This window comes from Equus quagga, chromosome 2 (genome assembly GCF_021613505.1).
Source record: "Equus quagga isolate Etosha38 chromosome 2, UCLA_HA_Equagga_1.0, whole genome shotgun sequence".
Classification (NCBI taxonomy): Eukaryota; Metazoa; Chordata; class Mammalia; order Perissodactyla; family Equidae; genus Equus; species Equus quagga.
This window is the reverse complement of record NC_060268.1, coordinates 148,742,309-148,759,154: the sequence shown is the minus strand read 5'-3', so window position 1 is coordinate 148,759,154 and position 16,846 is coordinate 148,742,309. Positions and strand designations below refer to the sequence as shown.

The following is a 16,846-nucleotide window of genomic DNA, read 5'->3' as shown; positions in this document are numbered from 1 at the left end:
TGTGTGGCGACAGATGGAAACTAGACTTTTGGTGGTGAGCATGATGCAGTCTATACAGAAGCCTAAATATAATGATGTACACGTGAAATTTACACAATGTTATAAACCAGTGTGACCTCAATAAAATAATTAACAAAAAAACTGGGGGCTTGAAAGTTAAAAAACAATGTGAAGAGTGATAAAACTGGGTGGTTAGTAGATAAGTGTTAATTTTGTACTTCTGTATTAAAATATTTCACAATTTTAAAATTGAAAGAGAATGTGAAATATTTCTTGTTCCTGCTTATCTAACAAAAATGGGAAAATGAAAGACTGAAAGGGTGACACTTTTCAAGATAAGCAAGAGAGAGCACACTTCTGTGTGTAAGTGAGGACTCTCTGTGTGTTTACTACTTAAGTATGTCTGTGTCAAAGAAACATGTAGGTTACCTGTCTTTTTCTATTAAACATTCGATTTTGCAAACCTTTGTCTGACAAAATGGGACAAGCCCTCAAATTGCTCTTCTTCCTCCTGTGTCTTGGGTTCCATCCTCAGATCTCACATTCTCAAACTGACATCTGGCAATCGTTTTTTTGTTTTGAGTCATTGACTTTGTTTGAAAGTTGTTTTCATAGATAGTCTGTGCTAAGTCTGTCTCCACACATATGTCTTCATTAAATCCTTGTATGATTCTCCTAGCCTCAGACTTCAACCAGGAATCCCACCTCCATTAGCATATTCCCAAGTGGTTTAAAATTTGGCCTCTAAAGTTGGACACTACTGGGTTTGACTGCTCTCCTAGTGGCCAGCTGAGAGACTCTGGGCAAGTTTCTCATCTTCTGTAAGCCTGTTTCCTCCCGTGTCAGGTTGATGTGAGAATTAAAGGAGGTTGTGCATGTGAAGTAGTTAGCAAAAAGTGTGGCCATAATAGTGCTCAATAACTGATAGTAGCCTTTATAATAACGATATAATAGCAGATTGGTAGCTGTGAAAGACATAGAAACTTTGAAAAGGTCCTTGTCATGAAGGGTGAGGTGGCCAGTCACAGGCTGCTTGAAGAGCCAGTGGGTTTGATGAACTGATTATGGGGCAGTATGTTATTAGAGAAGTGTCATTCTCTTCTTGAACTGAACCCATGGTTGGTGTCCACATTGGCTTTTTCCCTTCATGTATCATTCACATACACCTTTAGTTTTAGGTCCATAGTTCCTGATAATTTGGATGTCTTTTCTCTGCCCTGTTGCCTTTTTTTTTCCTTTGCCTTTACATGGAATAAAAACAGGAGCAATTGAATTTTTAAGGGTAGTTTGGAACAGGAAAGGATAAAACTTAATTCTCGTTATTCTTTAGTGATGTGTTTCTCGTGAACATAACCCCACAGTCACCATGGGAGCAACTGGGTTTAGTCAGCTGGGAAGGAAATAAAAGGAAGTCAAGATGTGGGTGAGGGAAACAGAACAGGTGGAATGAAAGGCGAAGTGGGAGGGCATGTGGAAATAGAGGGTGGTGCTGCATTTCAGATGTGGGTGACGTTTTTCTTACTTCATTGTTTACTCTAGGATGCTTTGTAGCATGGGCTGTAGGATTATAAGAGTCTGAGTAGGTTGTTATAAGTGAGGCCAAATGATCTCTCTTTCTCTCTCAATTGACAAGTATTTTTTTAAAGTCCCCCGACATGTAAAATGCCTTAGAAAATGTGAAGAAGTATAATCGATGTCTTTGCATTCAGGGTGCTTATAGTTTAGTTGGAGAGGCAAGGCAAACCCAGGATTTCGTTGAAGTATAATCTCAAGTTTGATTTTTCAGGATCTTTATCTCTTTCTCTTCCTCCTCCTTCTTGCTAATTTTTATTGAGTGCTGTGTTCAGCACTTTGCCGGGATTACTTAATTCTCACAATATCTCCAATAGGTACGTGCTCTTATTATTTCCATCTTACAGATGAGTAAACTAAGGCTTAAGAGAAGGTAATTAAGTTGCTTGGGGTCACTCAGCTTTTAAGTGCTGGAGCCAGGATCTGAACCCAGATCTGGTGCTTTTAACCACTGTTCTATTCTGCCTGCTTTAGGGTTGCCAGAATTAAATTCTGTGGGATCTCAGAGGAGTTGCAAATTGAATTCTCCTGAAGGGTGGTTAGGATTTTCTTAAGCAGAAGGAAGAGCCAGATTGCATCTTTGGGAATGTAATTTAACATATTCCTCTGTCCTCTGTATCTCCACAAATTGGCAATTGGATATAGAGGCTTGATCATCAGATTCATGTTTGACTTTTCTTGGACAAGGCTTCATAGGTGCTCATGTGTTCTTCCATCAGGGGCGCATAATGTCTAGTTTTCTATTTATGATGTTGCAACCATTGATCTTCGATGCATCACCTGTCTAATTCTAATTCTGTTATTCCTTCTCATATTGATTAGCTTGACTACTGCTAAAAAAAGAAAATCTCTTCTACTATCTGGCTACCCAGTGGTACAGTTATTATAGGAAAGGCAGGACAAATGTTTGACTCATTCCCTTCATTTACCAGTTTTCAAAATATTGAGTTGGTTCCCTAGCATCCATGAATGATGACTAATTTTTTTTTTTAGTATCACGATCAACTCATGGATATAAAAATATTTAATGTTTCAGCCTACTTAGTCATTTATTATTCCCTAAATTTTTCCATGGATTTTGTTATTGTCTTTTTTGTTTTTTCTTTGCTAGGAAATGTGTCAATGGAAAACTAGAAATTTACTGAAAGCTAGAACTGGATTAATCAACTGTACATGCCTTATGGCATTTAAGAGGTTTTCACTTCAATTCCTTCTCTCTCATAACTCACATCTTGTACTTGCATGTACTTACCCAGCTGTAAAAGAGTTGTCCTTTCTAATTTTATAGGAAAATTCTTAATCTCAAAAAGCTTTAGTCTCTTCCAGGATTTTTAGAAGATTGATACAGTGAGAAGAAAGAGTTTTTTTTTTTAAAAGAGCATTTTTTTTTAAAATATTTTATTTTATTTTTTTCTTTTTCTCCCCAAAGCCCCCCGATACGTAGTTGTATATTCCTTGTTGGGGGTCCTTCTAGTTGTGGCATGTGGGATGCTGCCTCAGCGTGGTTTGATGAGCAGTGCCATGTCCGCGCGCAGGCTTCGAACCAACAAAACACTGGGCCACCTGCAGCAGAGAGCACGAACTTAACCACTCAGCCACGGGGCCAGCCCCAAGAAAGAGATTTTTTTTAAAAAAGTTCATAATAATTCCAAGTAACTAACCGCATATGTATTAATCTAACCTTAAGAATCTTGGGTTTTCAGAGAACGTTTAAGATTTTTCAGGGTTATGACTATCAAGTTGACTTTTCTCTGAGAACCTTATCGGACATGCAGTTGGAGACAGCTCTAGTTTCTTAAACAGATTTCTAAAACTTCACCCTCACTCCTTCCCACAGAGTGTAAGAAATATATAGCTGGCTTCAGAATTTTCCCAGAAAATAAATTCTATTTCCTTGAAAATTAGCATTCTTATACATTAGTATTGTTTGTAAATGTTTTTTAAAAAATAGAATTTAAAGTAGGTGTTAGTATGGAAATATAAAATAGCATTTACTGAACTTTACAATTTACAAAACCTTCCTCATATCCATTATCACTTTCGTAAGCTTCTCAACAACCCAAGTTCGTATTAAGTGCTTATTATCTGATAGATGCTGCACCGAGCCATAGCACAGATTATTCGTTTAATCCTCACAGTGGTCCTGTGAGTTGGTTCTCTTATTATTCTTATTTACAAATAAGGAAACTGGGGCTCGGAGAGGTGAAGAAGCTCACCTGTGTCTCACAGCTAGGAAAGGAAGGGGTCAGGAGGTGAGCCCTTGCTCTGAACAACGGGGCGTGTATCCATATTACCCCTATTTTACAGATAAGATAAACGACCCCTTGGAGATATTTGGAGACTTTTCCAAGGTTGCGTGATAGAGTCAGGACAAGAAATCCTGAAACTCCCAACTGCCAAGCCACTGCTCTCTCTCTCTCTGCTCTTTCCCGGCAGGCCCAGAGTGGAAGGGCCCCAGCAGGCCAGCACCCCGACACCCTCAGTCTCCTGCTGGAGCTGACTCTAATGGTGACAGAGCCAGAAAGGCAGGATTCACGATTTTGGTAGCATTTTAATTTGTTGTAAATAATCCAGCTGAGTTAGAACTAAATTACAGCACTTAGGTGTCTAGAGACTACACTGGTGTTTGTTATCCCAGCCATATTCACATTTCCTCCACATGTGGATTCTTAGGCAGAGGAAAGTCACCTGGACCATTTACTGAGCTAGCTTTCCTACTTCAGCCCACAGTTTTTATGATACACTCAGAAGCCAGAAGTCCCTCCCACAATTCAAATCATAGCATTAGTAGCTGCTGTTTATTGTGTGTTTGTTTTCTGCGATATGTCAAGTATAGTGTTAAATACTTTAACATTTTTTATAAATTTATTATTTGTTGTCAAAGAGATAGGTAGAAAAGCATTTGTCAGATCATTCTCTACACACTACTTGAAAAAACAGAACATTACAAATATAGTTTGAGCATCTGATGTAACTTCTCCAATTGCGTTTTCCTCCCTACCTGAGAGAGAACCACTATCTTCAGTTTGGTGATTATCGTTCCCATGCTGCTACTTTTTTTTGCTGAGGAAGATTAGCCCTGAGCTAACATCTGTGCCAGTCTTTCTCTACTTTATATGTCAGTTGCTGCTACAGCATGGCTGGTGAGTGGTGTAGGTCCACACCTGGGATCTGAACCCACAAACCCAGGCCACCAAAGCGGAGCATGCCAAACTTAACCACTACACCGCAGGGCCGGCCCCTCCATGCTTCTTTATAAAAGCATTGCTAGTCATGTATTTACCTCTAAGCAACATATTGTATCGTTTTTTAAGCTACATAAAAATGGTATTTTATTGTGAGTGATCTCTGCCACTGGTAGCTTTTCCTTCAATGTTATGTTGTTTGTAAGAGTTATCCTTATTGGTGAGTGTACCTCTGATAAATTTTTTATTTTTATTTTTGCTGCTATTTGAAAACTTCATTGAATGCATGTACCATTATTTATCCATTTTCCTATTAAGGAAACAGTGCTGCTATCTGTGAGCATTCTCCTACGTGTTTCCTTGTACACAGAGTTCTCTAGGGTACTGGGAGTGGAATTCTAGGAGTGGAATTACTGAGTTATAGTAGGCTATGTACATCTTCAGATTCAGCAGATATGCCAGACTGTTTCCTCTGGTGGTTGGTTCAATAACACTCTCTCATGCAGCGTCTGAGTTCTCATTTCTCCACACCCTAAATAGCACTTGGTGTCATCAGACTTTCTGTTCTATTTATTGGATGCTAAATATTAGTCTTATGTGTTTTCAAGTGTATTTTTTTTTCTCTAATTTGATGTGAGCCTACCACTGTCAAGGTAGGAGATTGAGCCTAAGAGAATTAGTAAAGTAACTTGTTCAAGGTCATGCCACCAGAAGATGGATAGCATGGATGGCTCTGCCAATACCAATGCCAGTGCCTGTTCCTCTGCACCTCCCTACCTGGGGATCCTGGCGCTGACAGTAACAGAGTCCACTCAGTAATTTAAGGACTGATTTTGGAATTCCGTGCTTTATGTCCTACTTTTCCTTTCATTTCCTCATCTAGCTGTTTCTTGAGAACTTCCACCAGCTAGCTTTCCTGTTTTTAGAAAACTCTTTTAAAGGATTTGTTATAAAAGGGTTAGTAAACTGAATAGCAAGCCTGACTCTTCTGCCCATTTGTATCTAGTATCCATGTTTCTCTGTCATGTATTGAGAGCTGACTATCCTGACCCCAGGAGAGTCATAGGGGAGAACCTTTTTTTCTTTCTAATACAGGAGCTTCTAAGGGTACGCAACTGCCATTCTTGGCTGTGTTCCCAAATGGACCACAGTTTCCTTCTGTCATCATGTATTAGAAAGACTGAAAACATCTAGGCAGCAAAGAAATGAATAGGTAGATTCATAGAATAGTGTCTATTTGCGGCTATAAGCTACTTTCAGAACAAAAGTGATTGAGCTTCTGTTTAGCAGTTTGACCAGAGATCCAGTATCATTAGAGTTTTGTAGCTTAGGTGAACCAGGTTGCTGTTGACGGTGGTTCTTTTAGCTCATTTTCCTTTTAAGTTTTTGTTGAAGTATAGTAAATATATAGAAATGTGTGTGTGGCTTGTATAAATTGTTGTTTTTACTTTTCCTGCTATTTGAAGAATCAGCTGAATGAATGAATGAATGTATTTCTATTATTTATGTACGATTTTGAATTTTCAAAAACTGAGCACACCATGGAACCAGCACCAGGTCAAGAAATCAAACATTGCCAGCACCTCACTAGTCCTCTTTGTATCCCTTTGTAGTCACTATCCACCCAGCCAAGGGTAACCTCTGTTCTGACTTCTCATACCCAGATTAGTTTTGCCTGCTTTTATGCTTTATTAAATGAAATGATACAATGTATACTCTTTTTGTGTCTGTCTTCTCTCATTCAACCTTAAAGTTGTGAAGTTCATCCATACTATTGCATATAAACAGTGGATTATTCATTCTCTTTGCTGTGTAGTATTCTGTTGTAGTCCTTTGGCTCATTTTAATATAGTGTTGTCAGTATTTTGCCAGTGATCCATGTTTTAGTGTGTTTGGGGTCTGTCGCTGCCTTATCTCTGTGTTTTAAAGTAGACCTAAAGATAAAGGGTAGGGATTAGAATGGTAAGGTATTCAGATACATTAAAATCAAAGCAGAATGAACTATGGCCGGTCAACCTGAAAGAATTTGAAGTTCTAGATGAAGGTCATAGTCTTGGTCTTTGTAAGTTTGGATTTGAGATTTTTGTTTAGCCAGAATATTGACCAGATTGTGAATAGGCAAATCAGGTCACATTTAGACTAAAAATCTCATTTCTATCTAACACATTTATAGTCTGTTGAAATCAAACTTAATTTCTCCACTTTGGTGTCCCGGTGTGTCGATCTTGGTTCACAAATTATAGGAATCGGAGCCTGTCAGTATAAATGACTAAGGAGGTGATGAAGACTAGTCCCTCTGAAACTGAGGCTTTTAGAATCTTCATTTAGTAGAAAAGGGAGGCACCATCAATATTCAGGTTTCACTTTAATATGAGATATGAGAGAACTTCAAATCATTACCCAGCAAAAAGCTGTTTTGTTTTTTTTTTTCCTGAGGAGCTGGGACTCTCGGTACCTTTAAGAGCACCTGAATCCCTCAGGTAGAGTGAGGGCATGTCTCAGGACCCCAGGTAGGGCAGATCTGGAATTTAACTGGATCTTTCATGAGAAACTGAGGACTAGTTAAGAACCTGGAAACTTGACTGACAGGCTAGTGCTAGTGAATATGAGTACATTTGATTGCTTTGTTACCAGGAAAAGGTTAATGAGTACTTGCTAGGCTTTTTTCTTGCACACACTCTCCACTAGACCTGTTGATTCAAACCTTCTGGGCCGTGAATGCTCAGGGTGCCATGCAGCTCTACAAGGCTGATGACTGGGTCTGAGAACGCCATCTGGTGCCTCTCTCTAGATAGCCAGTTTAGTGAAAGTGACTCTCCCAGCGCCGGTTCATCGGCCGTTATAATAACCCAAGGCAGAAAAAACCACATCAGGAGTATGTTCTGTCACAGTTTCCTCTCTTCAGATGAAAGACAGGAGCCCATTTAGTAGTGTAAGCAGGAACAATAATTAAAGTTATATATACTAGGATTTTAGGGTATTTTTAGTCAAGATACCATTTTTGGAGAGACATCAATTATTGAAATTCCATCTCCCTGTCTGTAAATTGCAAGATCTTTATTAGAAAGGTAATACTTAGAGAGTTTGACTATTTGCGTTTGACATGCATATTTTTTCCTAATGGAATTAGTTATTAAATTTCATAAGAGATCTCATAGTGGTATACTATATTCATCACTTGAGACTTATAAAAATAGCATTGCATCCTATTTTTACCAGTGTAGATCAAATCCATGAGAATTCACATCACAAATTTAATGCTTCAGCCAGGAATAGTACATTTCTTTCCGCAAGTAACTTGGCAAGTTCCAAAAAGATCCCTCAGTGACTATGTTCAATTAATTATGGAGCACTTAGGGAATTGAAAATTAAAGTAAATGTGAATGGAGGCCATGTGGATCTCATTTTGTCTTGTAAGAGCTCATAATACCTACTATCTTATAAGGATTTTAAGAAGTATAATGTTTATAAAGCAATCTAAGTTCCTGAGGGAGAACTCTCTAGTTTAAAATGTTACTAGTTTGTACTATACTGTCCTGTTTGTCCACCTTACATTCAGACATACTCCACTAGTCATTATGTGGGTTAGTTTGAACTCTGTTTTGTAAGTTCACCTTAGAGCAATGTCAGTAATAATTACAAACCTGTAAAGTCCACATAATTTGCTTTTTCTGAGAAATATTTTTCCTCTCTTTCAGGTAACAAATATACTCTAGAGACCAGACCAAACCAAGAAGGCATTGATGTAAGACAAGAGCTATTGAAATTCCATTCTACTTATTATTCATCCAACTTAATGGCTATTTGTGTTTTAGGTCGAGGTAAGAAACCTTAAAAGTTTTTCATAGAATTGGATAATGTAAGTTTTCCGTTTTGGCTCTTTCAAAGTGTTGGAAGAAGGATATAAGATGGAGCCTTTTATCTGATCAGAGGCTTTTGAAAATGATCTCCTTACTGGAGAATATGTGGAGAGGTTTGTTTTTAACTCCCTGTGTTCTAAAAAGCTTAGGAGATTTTAAATGGAGACCTGAGGAAAATATAAATTAACAGTAGGTGCTCTAAGCTTGTAAAAATAAGGAAAGGAAGTATAAAGGGAAAGATTGACAGTTGTGACCTTAAAACAGTTAAAAAAAATGGGAAAAAAATTAAACGGCAAATGATTAGCTGGGAAATCTCTTTGGAATATAAACAACAAGGTTTGATTTTTAAAATGCAAATTAACTAATGACAATATATTGTTTCCCCCTATTAAATAACCTTAATTTTGTTTTTGGTTTTAAGAAGTGCCCATTATGGAGGAGAGGTAGTCTTCTGTATTAGTGATGTATACAATTTACACAATTGGTCCATGCTTTCTGGAAGGCTGTTTAACAAGATGCATCATCCTTAAAAAATACACTTTTAGTTCTAGAAATGCAGTCTAAGGAAGTAATCAGAGTGGTTCAAACAGGTGATGTACAAGGATGTTTCTGTCAGTGTAGTATTTATTAGTGAAAAGTTAGAAATAATCTAAATGTTCATTAATAGGAGATTAGTTAAATAGTGATGTTATAGTTATATAATAGAGTGTCTTATAGAAAATAACATCCCTTCTCCCTCTTTCTATTTTCCTATCTGCTTTATTTTTCTTTATAATATTTGTTACCACCTGAAATACTAAATATTTGTTTATCGTTGTCTGCTGTACCAGAATGTAAGTTACTTGAGAATAAAAGCTGTTTTGTTTACTTTTTTGTCCCTAGTGCCTGGGTTAGTGCTTCATACATCACAGGTACTTGGTAAATAAATATCGAATGAATAAACAATTTTATTAAATTATTATTTAATAGAAATTATTATTAAATAGAAAACAAGCACTCTATAAAAACACTATGTGCTATATGATCCCATTTGGGGATTTATAAAAAATTCTAATAGACATAAATGGGAGACATATGACAAAGTAGGAAAACATATACCAGAAATGTAATAATGTGGTACAGTAGTTAAGAACTCATGCTCTAGAGTTCCGACAGCTTGGGTTTGAATTCTTTTTTTTGAGGAAGATTAGCCCTGAGCTAACTACTGCCAGTCCTCCTCTTTTTGCTGAGGAAGCCTGGCCCTGAGCTAACAACCGTGCCCACCTTCCTCTACTTTATACGTGGGATGCCTACCACAGCATGGTGTGCCAAGCTGTGCCATGTCGGCACCCGGGATCCGAACCAGCGAACCCCGGGCTGCCAAGAAGCGGAATGTGCGAACTTAACCACTGCACCACCGGGCCAGCCCCGGGTTCAAATTCTAAATATACCACCTACTCAGTTGTGTGGCTGTGAGCTGATAACAAAGTTACTTCAGTTCTCTGAACTTCAGTTTTTGCATTTGTAAAATGGTCATGGTACCTCATACTTGTTGTGGGGTTTAATCGAGATAATGCAGAAAAAGTATTTAGCATAGTGCGTGGCATGTAGCAAATACTGCATGAATGGTAGCTACTCCTAGAATCTCATAATCATGGGGTTATGGTTTACGACTTTTGTTTTCTTCTTTTTGCTTTTGTTTTCCTGTTTTCTGCTATTGGCAGATGTTACTTTTGTAGTTAGGAAATAAACAACTAAATATATTTTAACCTGGAATAGGAACCAGGATATAAGAGGGTAATGAAGAAGGTATACTCTGTAACCCAGTGTACCTTCCACAGGTAGACGGGTCCAGAGTGTTAAATGTCTCTGATGTTTAGAGCCTAGTCCCCTTACACTCAAGTCTTTAATCCATCTCGAGTTGATTTTTGTGCATGGTGTAAGGGAATGGTCTACTTTCATTCTTTTGCATGTAGCTGTCCAGTTTTCCCAACACCGTTTATTGAAGAGACTCTCCTTTCGTTTTAATACACCTGAGACTTTTCAGGAGATCCTAAGGGTTTTTTTTTTCCCAGCTTTACTGAGATATAATTGGCAGCGTTGTGTAAGTTTAAGGTATACAATATGGTGATTTTATGTATGTATGTATGATCCTAAGGTTTTAAATACTACCCATTATATGTTATAATTAGTTTAAGTTCTGTATTCATTGTCTGTTTTCTTGTAGAATCTTTAGACGACCTGACTGATCTGGTGGTAAAGTTATTTTCTGAAGTAGAGAACAAAAATGTCCCATTGCCAGAATTTCCTGAACACCCTTTCCAAGAAGAACATCTTAAAGTAAGTGCATGTATTTCTAGTATTTTTTTTTAATTTATGGATATAATAGATGCTTAGTTTATCAAAAAGTAGATGAGGGCCAGCCTCAGTGGCACAGTAATTTGGCATACTCCACTTCAGCACCTCGGGTTTGATTCCTAGGTGCAGACCTGCACCACTCGTCTGTCAGTGGCCATGCTGTGGTGGCGGGTCACATAGGAAGATTGGCAGCAGATGTTAGCATAGGGTAAATCAGCCTCAGCCAAAATAAGTAGATGAAAAATTCTGGAGGTTTCATTATTTATATAGTTTTTAATATTTGTCTGGATAATTAAATAAATTTCACATTTATTAGGGCATGTATCACCAAAAAGATGTCAATATGTTCTGATTTTTGCATGCTAAAAGTAGTTTTAGTAGCTACAGCCTTGGCAGACTGTAGAAGCTATTTTACCCAGTGCCAGAAGGCAAGCCTCCAGAATTTTTAGCTGCATGGTCTGGGGACCAAACATGGACTGCATACCAACTGTAATGAAATTCCACTACGAGTGAGCCTGGTTCATTTCTTTCTTTGTGGTCAGTATGATTTTCTCTGGCAATTGATTCTCTCCTGAATTTGGGATTCTTCTGTGAAAATCTGTATCCTTCATAGTTTGTAAATATTTTATTCCGTAGGAGTGGTATATAGCTAATCTTTTGTGATTTGTTTGGTTTTTTCCCCCCAGCAACTTTACAAAATAGTACCCATTAAGGATATTAGGAATCTTTATGTGACATTTCCCATACCTGACCTTCAGAAATACTACAAATCAAATCCTGGTCATTATCTTGGTCATCTCATTGGGCACGAAGGTCCTGGGAGTCTGTTATCAGAACTTAAATCAAAGGGTAAGTCTGTTGGGCACCAGCTTCTGAGCGTAGTACTTCAGCATAACTTCTTACTCTGGCTCTCATTTTCTCCTAAATATTTTCCTGTGAAGGAACATTTTCAAATGTTTAGGATTTATGGGAGAGTGAGGCGGTAGTTGTTAGTGTGGCTTTGTTTTTCGCTTTAGGTTTTTTTTTTTCATAGTTTGCTTGACCCTTCAGTATTGAGAATTGAAGGTTAGATATTTCAAAAGATATTATGGTGTATGTTTTAAACAGGTTGAGATTAGAAAGTAAAAGCTTACATTGGGTATTCTTTACCGTCTCTGTGACATGTCTGCACATCAATTTGCCTGTTCGTACCTGCCAAACAAGAGGGTGTGTTAGATCAAACAGATGCTGTCCAAGGCCCCTCTCAACTCAGACCCTGCTGTTACATAACATGTAAGCACAGGACTCTACTCTTGATTTGGGAACTGATTTGAGGAGTCCCGAGGAGAGCTCCCAACCCAAAAAGTCCCTTGAATCTTCTTCAGTATCTGAAACTGCTTTTCCGAACTGATTTTTTTTGGTCTTTTCTGCAAGAGGTCCATTCTCATCTCTTGGGAACATATGGTATGAAGTTTTTTTAATTCCTTGTCTTAAAAGAAGCCACACGTGCAATCATGCTGGTTTCTTTTTAATGTTACAGGCTGGGTAAATACTCTTGTTGGTGGACAGAAGGAAGGAGCCCGAGGTTTTATGTTTTTTATCATTAATGTGGACTTGACTGAGGAAGGATTATGTAAGTATTGACTTTTTGGTTTTTGAATGAAAATTGACTTCTCCTTATTTACTTTTTTTAACTTCTATGTGCTGTGGATCTGTTTTATGTTGTAAAGCTATTAAACACTTTAATTCATACAATTTATTTGTTATTTTTTTCATGTGTAACTTGGCCTTCATTTCATGGATGATTTTCCCTCCTCAATAACTGATCCTTATGTTACACTTGTAAAATGTGTACTTGGCTTTTTATTTGCTCATTTACTCCCCAAAGCCCCTTCTGTCACATATCCCAGAACCTGGAGGGCCATGTGTGTGGGACCCTAAAACCAGTCTCAGGGAGATGAGAACTCCATTTCTAGGAGGGACCATCTTCTGCTTACCTGACTTTAGGAGCTAGGAGCGAGCTTTGAAGGATTCGAGGACTGAATGGTTTTTAAGTGTGCCCCTTTTTTCCAGTACACGTTGAAGATATAATTTTGCACATGTTTCAATACATTCAGAAGTTACGTGCAGAAGGACCTCAAGAATGGGTTTTCCAAGAGTGCAAGGTAATTTTGTTTCACCAAAATTTTTCTTAAGGAAATTTTTCAAACGATAAACATATGTGAATTAATTTAAATTTGAACCCCAGTGAAACTTTGCAAGTTTTTTTTCCTGATCTAAACTCTAAAATTTTGCAATGCATACTACCTTTAGTTAAGGGTTAGTTGTGCTAGTCTGATTGGCTCCCTGGGGCACAAGGAAGGGTTAAGGCATCACGTAGCCTTTTTTAGGAGGGAGAAGGGAAGAAATCGGATTGCTTTCTATGCCTCAGAAGAAAGCCAGCAGTTTCTGGAGTTTGTGTCTATCAGGGCTTACTTTACCCTCTGCCTGAAGCTGCTTGAGTTCTGTCATTTTCTGGTGATAAAAATTTGTAGTAAAACTACAAAAAAAATTTGTAGCAAACTCTCAAAGAAAATATGATTGTGTTCTTAAAAGTGATTTTATTGTTATGTGTAGAAAAGCCTGGCTCTCTCTCTCTCTTTTTTCTTTGTTTTCTAAAATTCTAAAGGCTTCTTTTAAAGGCTTTTTAAAAGTATGTACCTTTTATTTAAGGCCTATTGATATTCTGAAATGTATTTTAGGATGAGAGATCCTCTTTACCTAGATAAAAGTTTAAAGATGTAATCTCTGCTTGTGAAACTTATAGCAATAACTTCTAGTTTGGGTGCACTTCTCTGAATGGGTCAACAAAGTCATCATCTGTGCAACTGTTGGATCTCACAAGGTTCCTCTACAGTTTTCCTAATTCTTTGGCTACTAGTTTCAATAATTTAGGCTATAGAATTGTATTCTATATTTGTTATTTTCATTCATATTATATACATTTTTAAATCAAGCATAGCCATTTTTTCAGAAAGTGTGATAGTTAAATATGGAGTAGAAAGTCTATAGTGCAAAGCAAACACTAAAAAAATATAAACAATAGATAATTTGTATCTAATTGGATTAACTTTCCATTTTAGGACTTGAATGCTGTCGCTTTTAGGTTTAAAGATAAAGAGAGGCCAAGGGGCTATACTTCTAAGATTGCAGGAATATTGCATGTAAGTTTGTTGTTATTTTACTGTTTACGTTGGTGTATGAAGTATTTCAGTGATCTTGAATACATTATTTTCAGTACTACACAAATGATAAAAATTGAAGCTGCAGTATAAAATTTTAGACTTTGTAGCAACCAAATAAACTTTGATGTCAAGCTATGCTTAAAAAATCTTAATTTTCATCATCCTGAAAATTATCATCTGTAATATTTTTCATTACATGGGCATTTTGCTTACTAGCTTTAAATATTTTTCAATTCTACAATGTGTCAAGTGCTACTTATGTGAAAGCTATAGATCATCCACTTTTCTCCATTTCCATTGCTAACGCCCTACTATGAGCTGCCATCATTTCTTGCCTGGACTACCATCATAGTCTCTTACCTGGGTTCCCTGTTTTCCTTCTTGTCCCCCACTGTAGTTTATTCTTTCAGCTTCAGTGATCTTTTGAAAACCAAAATCAGATTGTTTCACTCCTCTGTGTCAAATGCTTCAATGGTTTCCCATCAGAGTTGGAATAAAATCCAGAATTTTGCCTTGGCCTACAAGGTGATCTGGCCCCAGCCTCTCTCTCATGTCTCTCTGACCATATTCCATACCACTCTCCAACCTCCCTCTCCCATTTCCATTCCCCTCCAGCAGTACTGGCTGTCTGCCTAGTCTTCAAGCATTGAATTTATTCTTCCCTCTGAGTCTCTGTTACATTTCCTGTTTTCTCTACCTGGAACACTCTCTGGTCTTTACATGGCCAGATTCTTCTTATCATTTGGGTATCCACTCAGATGTCTCTTCCTCAGAGAGACCTTCCCTGCCCTCCTGGTCATGCCTCTGCCCCTTTTTAATTTTCTTCATAGCACCTGTCACTGTGAAGATATTTGTTTATTGTCCGCCTCCCTCTCAATTAGGATGTGAGCTCCTTAGAGAGCAAGGACATCATCTGTCTTATCTACCATTGTATTCTTAGCAGCATCTAGAACACTGCCTGGCACAGGGTAGGTGTTCATTAAATAGTTGTTGAATGAATGAATCAGTCTGTCTCAGTGCATTGGAAGTTGCTCTTACTAAAAAGCGTCTTCTACATTATTTTTCTTCACTAGCCAAAAATGTCATTTTTTTCTCCACGACAGATTTCTAAATGCTTGTCTGATTTTATTCATAGATATTTGAGAAGAGATTCTGTTTGTAAAAGTGTGTGTACTTTATATGAAGAATTCTATAGGTGTCAGCATTTAACCATCAGATTTTTTTTGTTAACAAGTGCTTAGTTTTTAACTAGAAATATTGCTCACATTTTTCCCTGAAAAACTGTGATTTTGCTCTCTATAATGTAAGTGTATTTGGTGATTAACTGCAAAATCATCCCACAGTATGAAACTGCTTAAAGCATGGAGGAAAGAGAAAAGATTCAGAAATTTTTCCAGTGGGAAAAATTTCGAAGGGAAAGAGGAGGTGTAAAATAATGGATTTATGTGTCAGAGATCTGTTTGCTTTAATAAATTAGACTCTCTAGTAGCCTTGCACATTTTATTTATTTACTTATTTATTTTCCTTTTAAAAAGTATTATCCCCTAGAAGAAGTCCTCACAGCTGAGTATTTACTGGAAGAATTTAGACCCGATTTAATAGAGATGGTTCTCGATAAACTCAGACCAGAAAATGTCCGGTGAGTCACTCTACAGATTTTACTGTTATATACTAAAATTTTCAATAATGATTAGAATCTGAAAATTTGAAATTGTGAGTAAAATACTTTTAAACTTCTTATCAAGCATGATTACAGAAATAGAGAGGATAGTATAATGAAGCAATACCAAACTTCAACAGTCAGTACCTGACCAGGCTTTTTGATCTTTGCTCACCCTTCTTCACTTATCCTCTCTCCACTCTGAATTATTCTGAGGCAATATCTCTAAAACGTGAAGACTTTTTCTTTTATATTATAATTTCATTATCATGAATAAACTATAAAAATATATTATCTTAACTTTGCTTCATTCTTACTCAGATGCCCAAGGTATCAGCTCACCTATCTGGTTTTATAAGCAAGTGAGGACACTGCCTTTTTAATAAGTAGAAGAAAGGATTACGTCTCAGAATGCTTCTGACGGAGCAGTGGTTGACCAGGAGATAGGTCAAAAATTGGACGAGCTCTTACGGTAACAGAAGTATTCCTGTCAGAGAAGGGTCAGCCCTAAACAGCTTGTGAGCTACCACATGATATTTCTGCCTTAAAATTGAATTTCATGTATATTTTCTAAAGTTAAATAATAGAAGGAATATACTTTATTAGCACATATTCTGCTTTTTTAATTTTTCTCTGTCAAGCACATATTTCCAAAATTCTCCTGGGAACTTGGCAGTTGAGTAAATATGGTTTTGGAACAGTTGCTTTATGAATAAAATCAACAATCTGTAGGACTTTTTGAGGAAAAAAAATCCTTTTGACAGAACTGTTCTACCAAAGTCTTTTTCCTGGTTGTCATTGTTTGAACTTTTCCAGACATAAACTGGCAACAAACAATGGGAAGAGCAAATTAAAAGAAGTATTATTGGTGGCTACAAAAATCTGTATGTGTGGTAAATCGACATATAACTATACTTACACATTGTACCAATGCCAATTTCCTAGTTTTGATATTGTACTATAATTACGTAAAATGTAACATTGAGGGAAACTGGATGAAGAGTACACAGGATCTCACTGTACTATTTT

At 37.2% G+C, this 16,846-nt stretch overlaps 1 protein-coding gene across 4 annotated transcripts in view; it reads left to right on the top strand.

Annotated features, from left to right (window-relative positions):
- IDE (insulin degrading enzyme) overlaps positions 1–16,846 on the top strand; it is a 101,653-nt gene that overhangs the window by 46,314 nt on the left and 38,493 nt on the right. For all 4 annotated transcript variants that reach the window (XM_046652381.1, XM_046652380.1, XM_046652383.1 and 1 more), the window contains exons 5-11: positions 8,456–8,578; positions 10,824–10,936; positions 11,641–11,803; positions 12,474–12,566; positions 13,007–13,098; positions 14,056–14,136; positions 15,693–15,796. In XM_046652381.1, the coding sequence (XP_046508337.1) occupies positions 8,456–8,578; positions 10,824–10,936; positions 11,641–11,803; positions 12,474–12,566; positions 13,007–13,098; positions 14,056–14,136; positions 15,693–15,796 (769 nt within the window). The remainder of the gene's footprint in view (positions 1–8,455; positions 8,579–10,823; positions 10,937–11,640; positions 11,804–12,473; positions 12,567–13,006; positions 13,099–14,055; positions 14,137–15,692; positions 15,797–16,846) is intronic.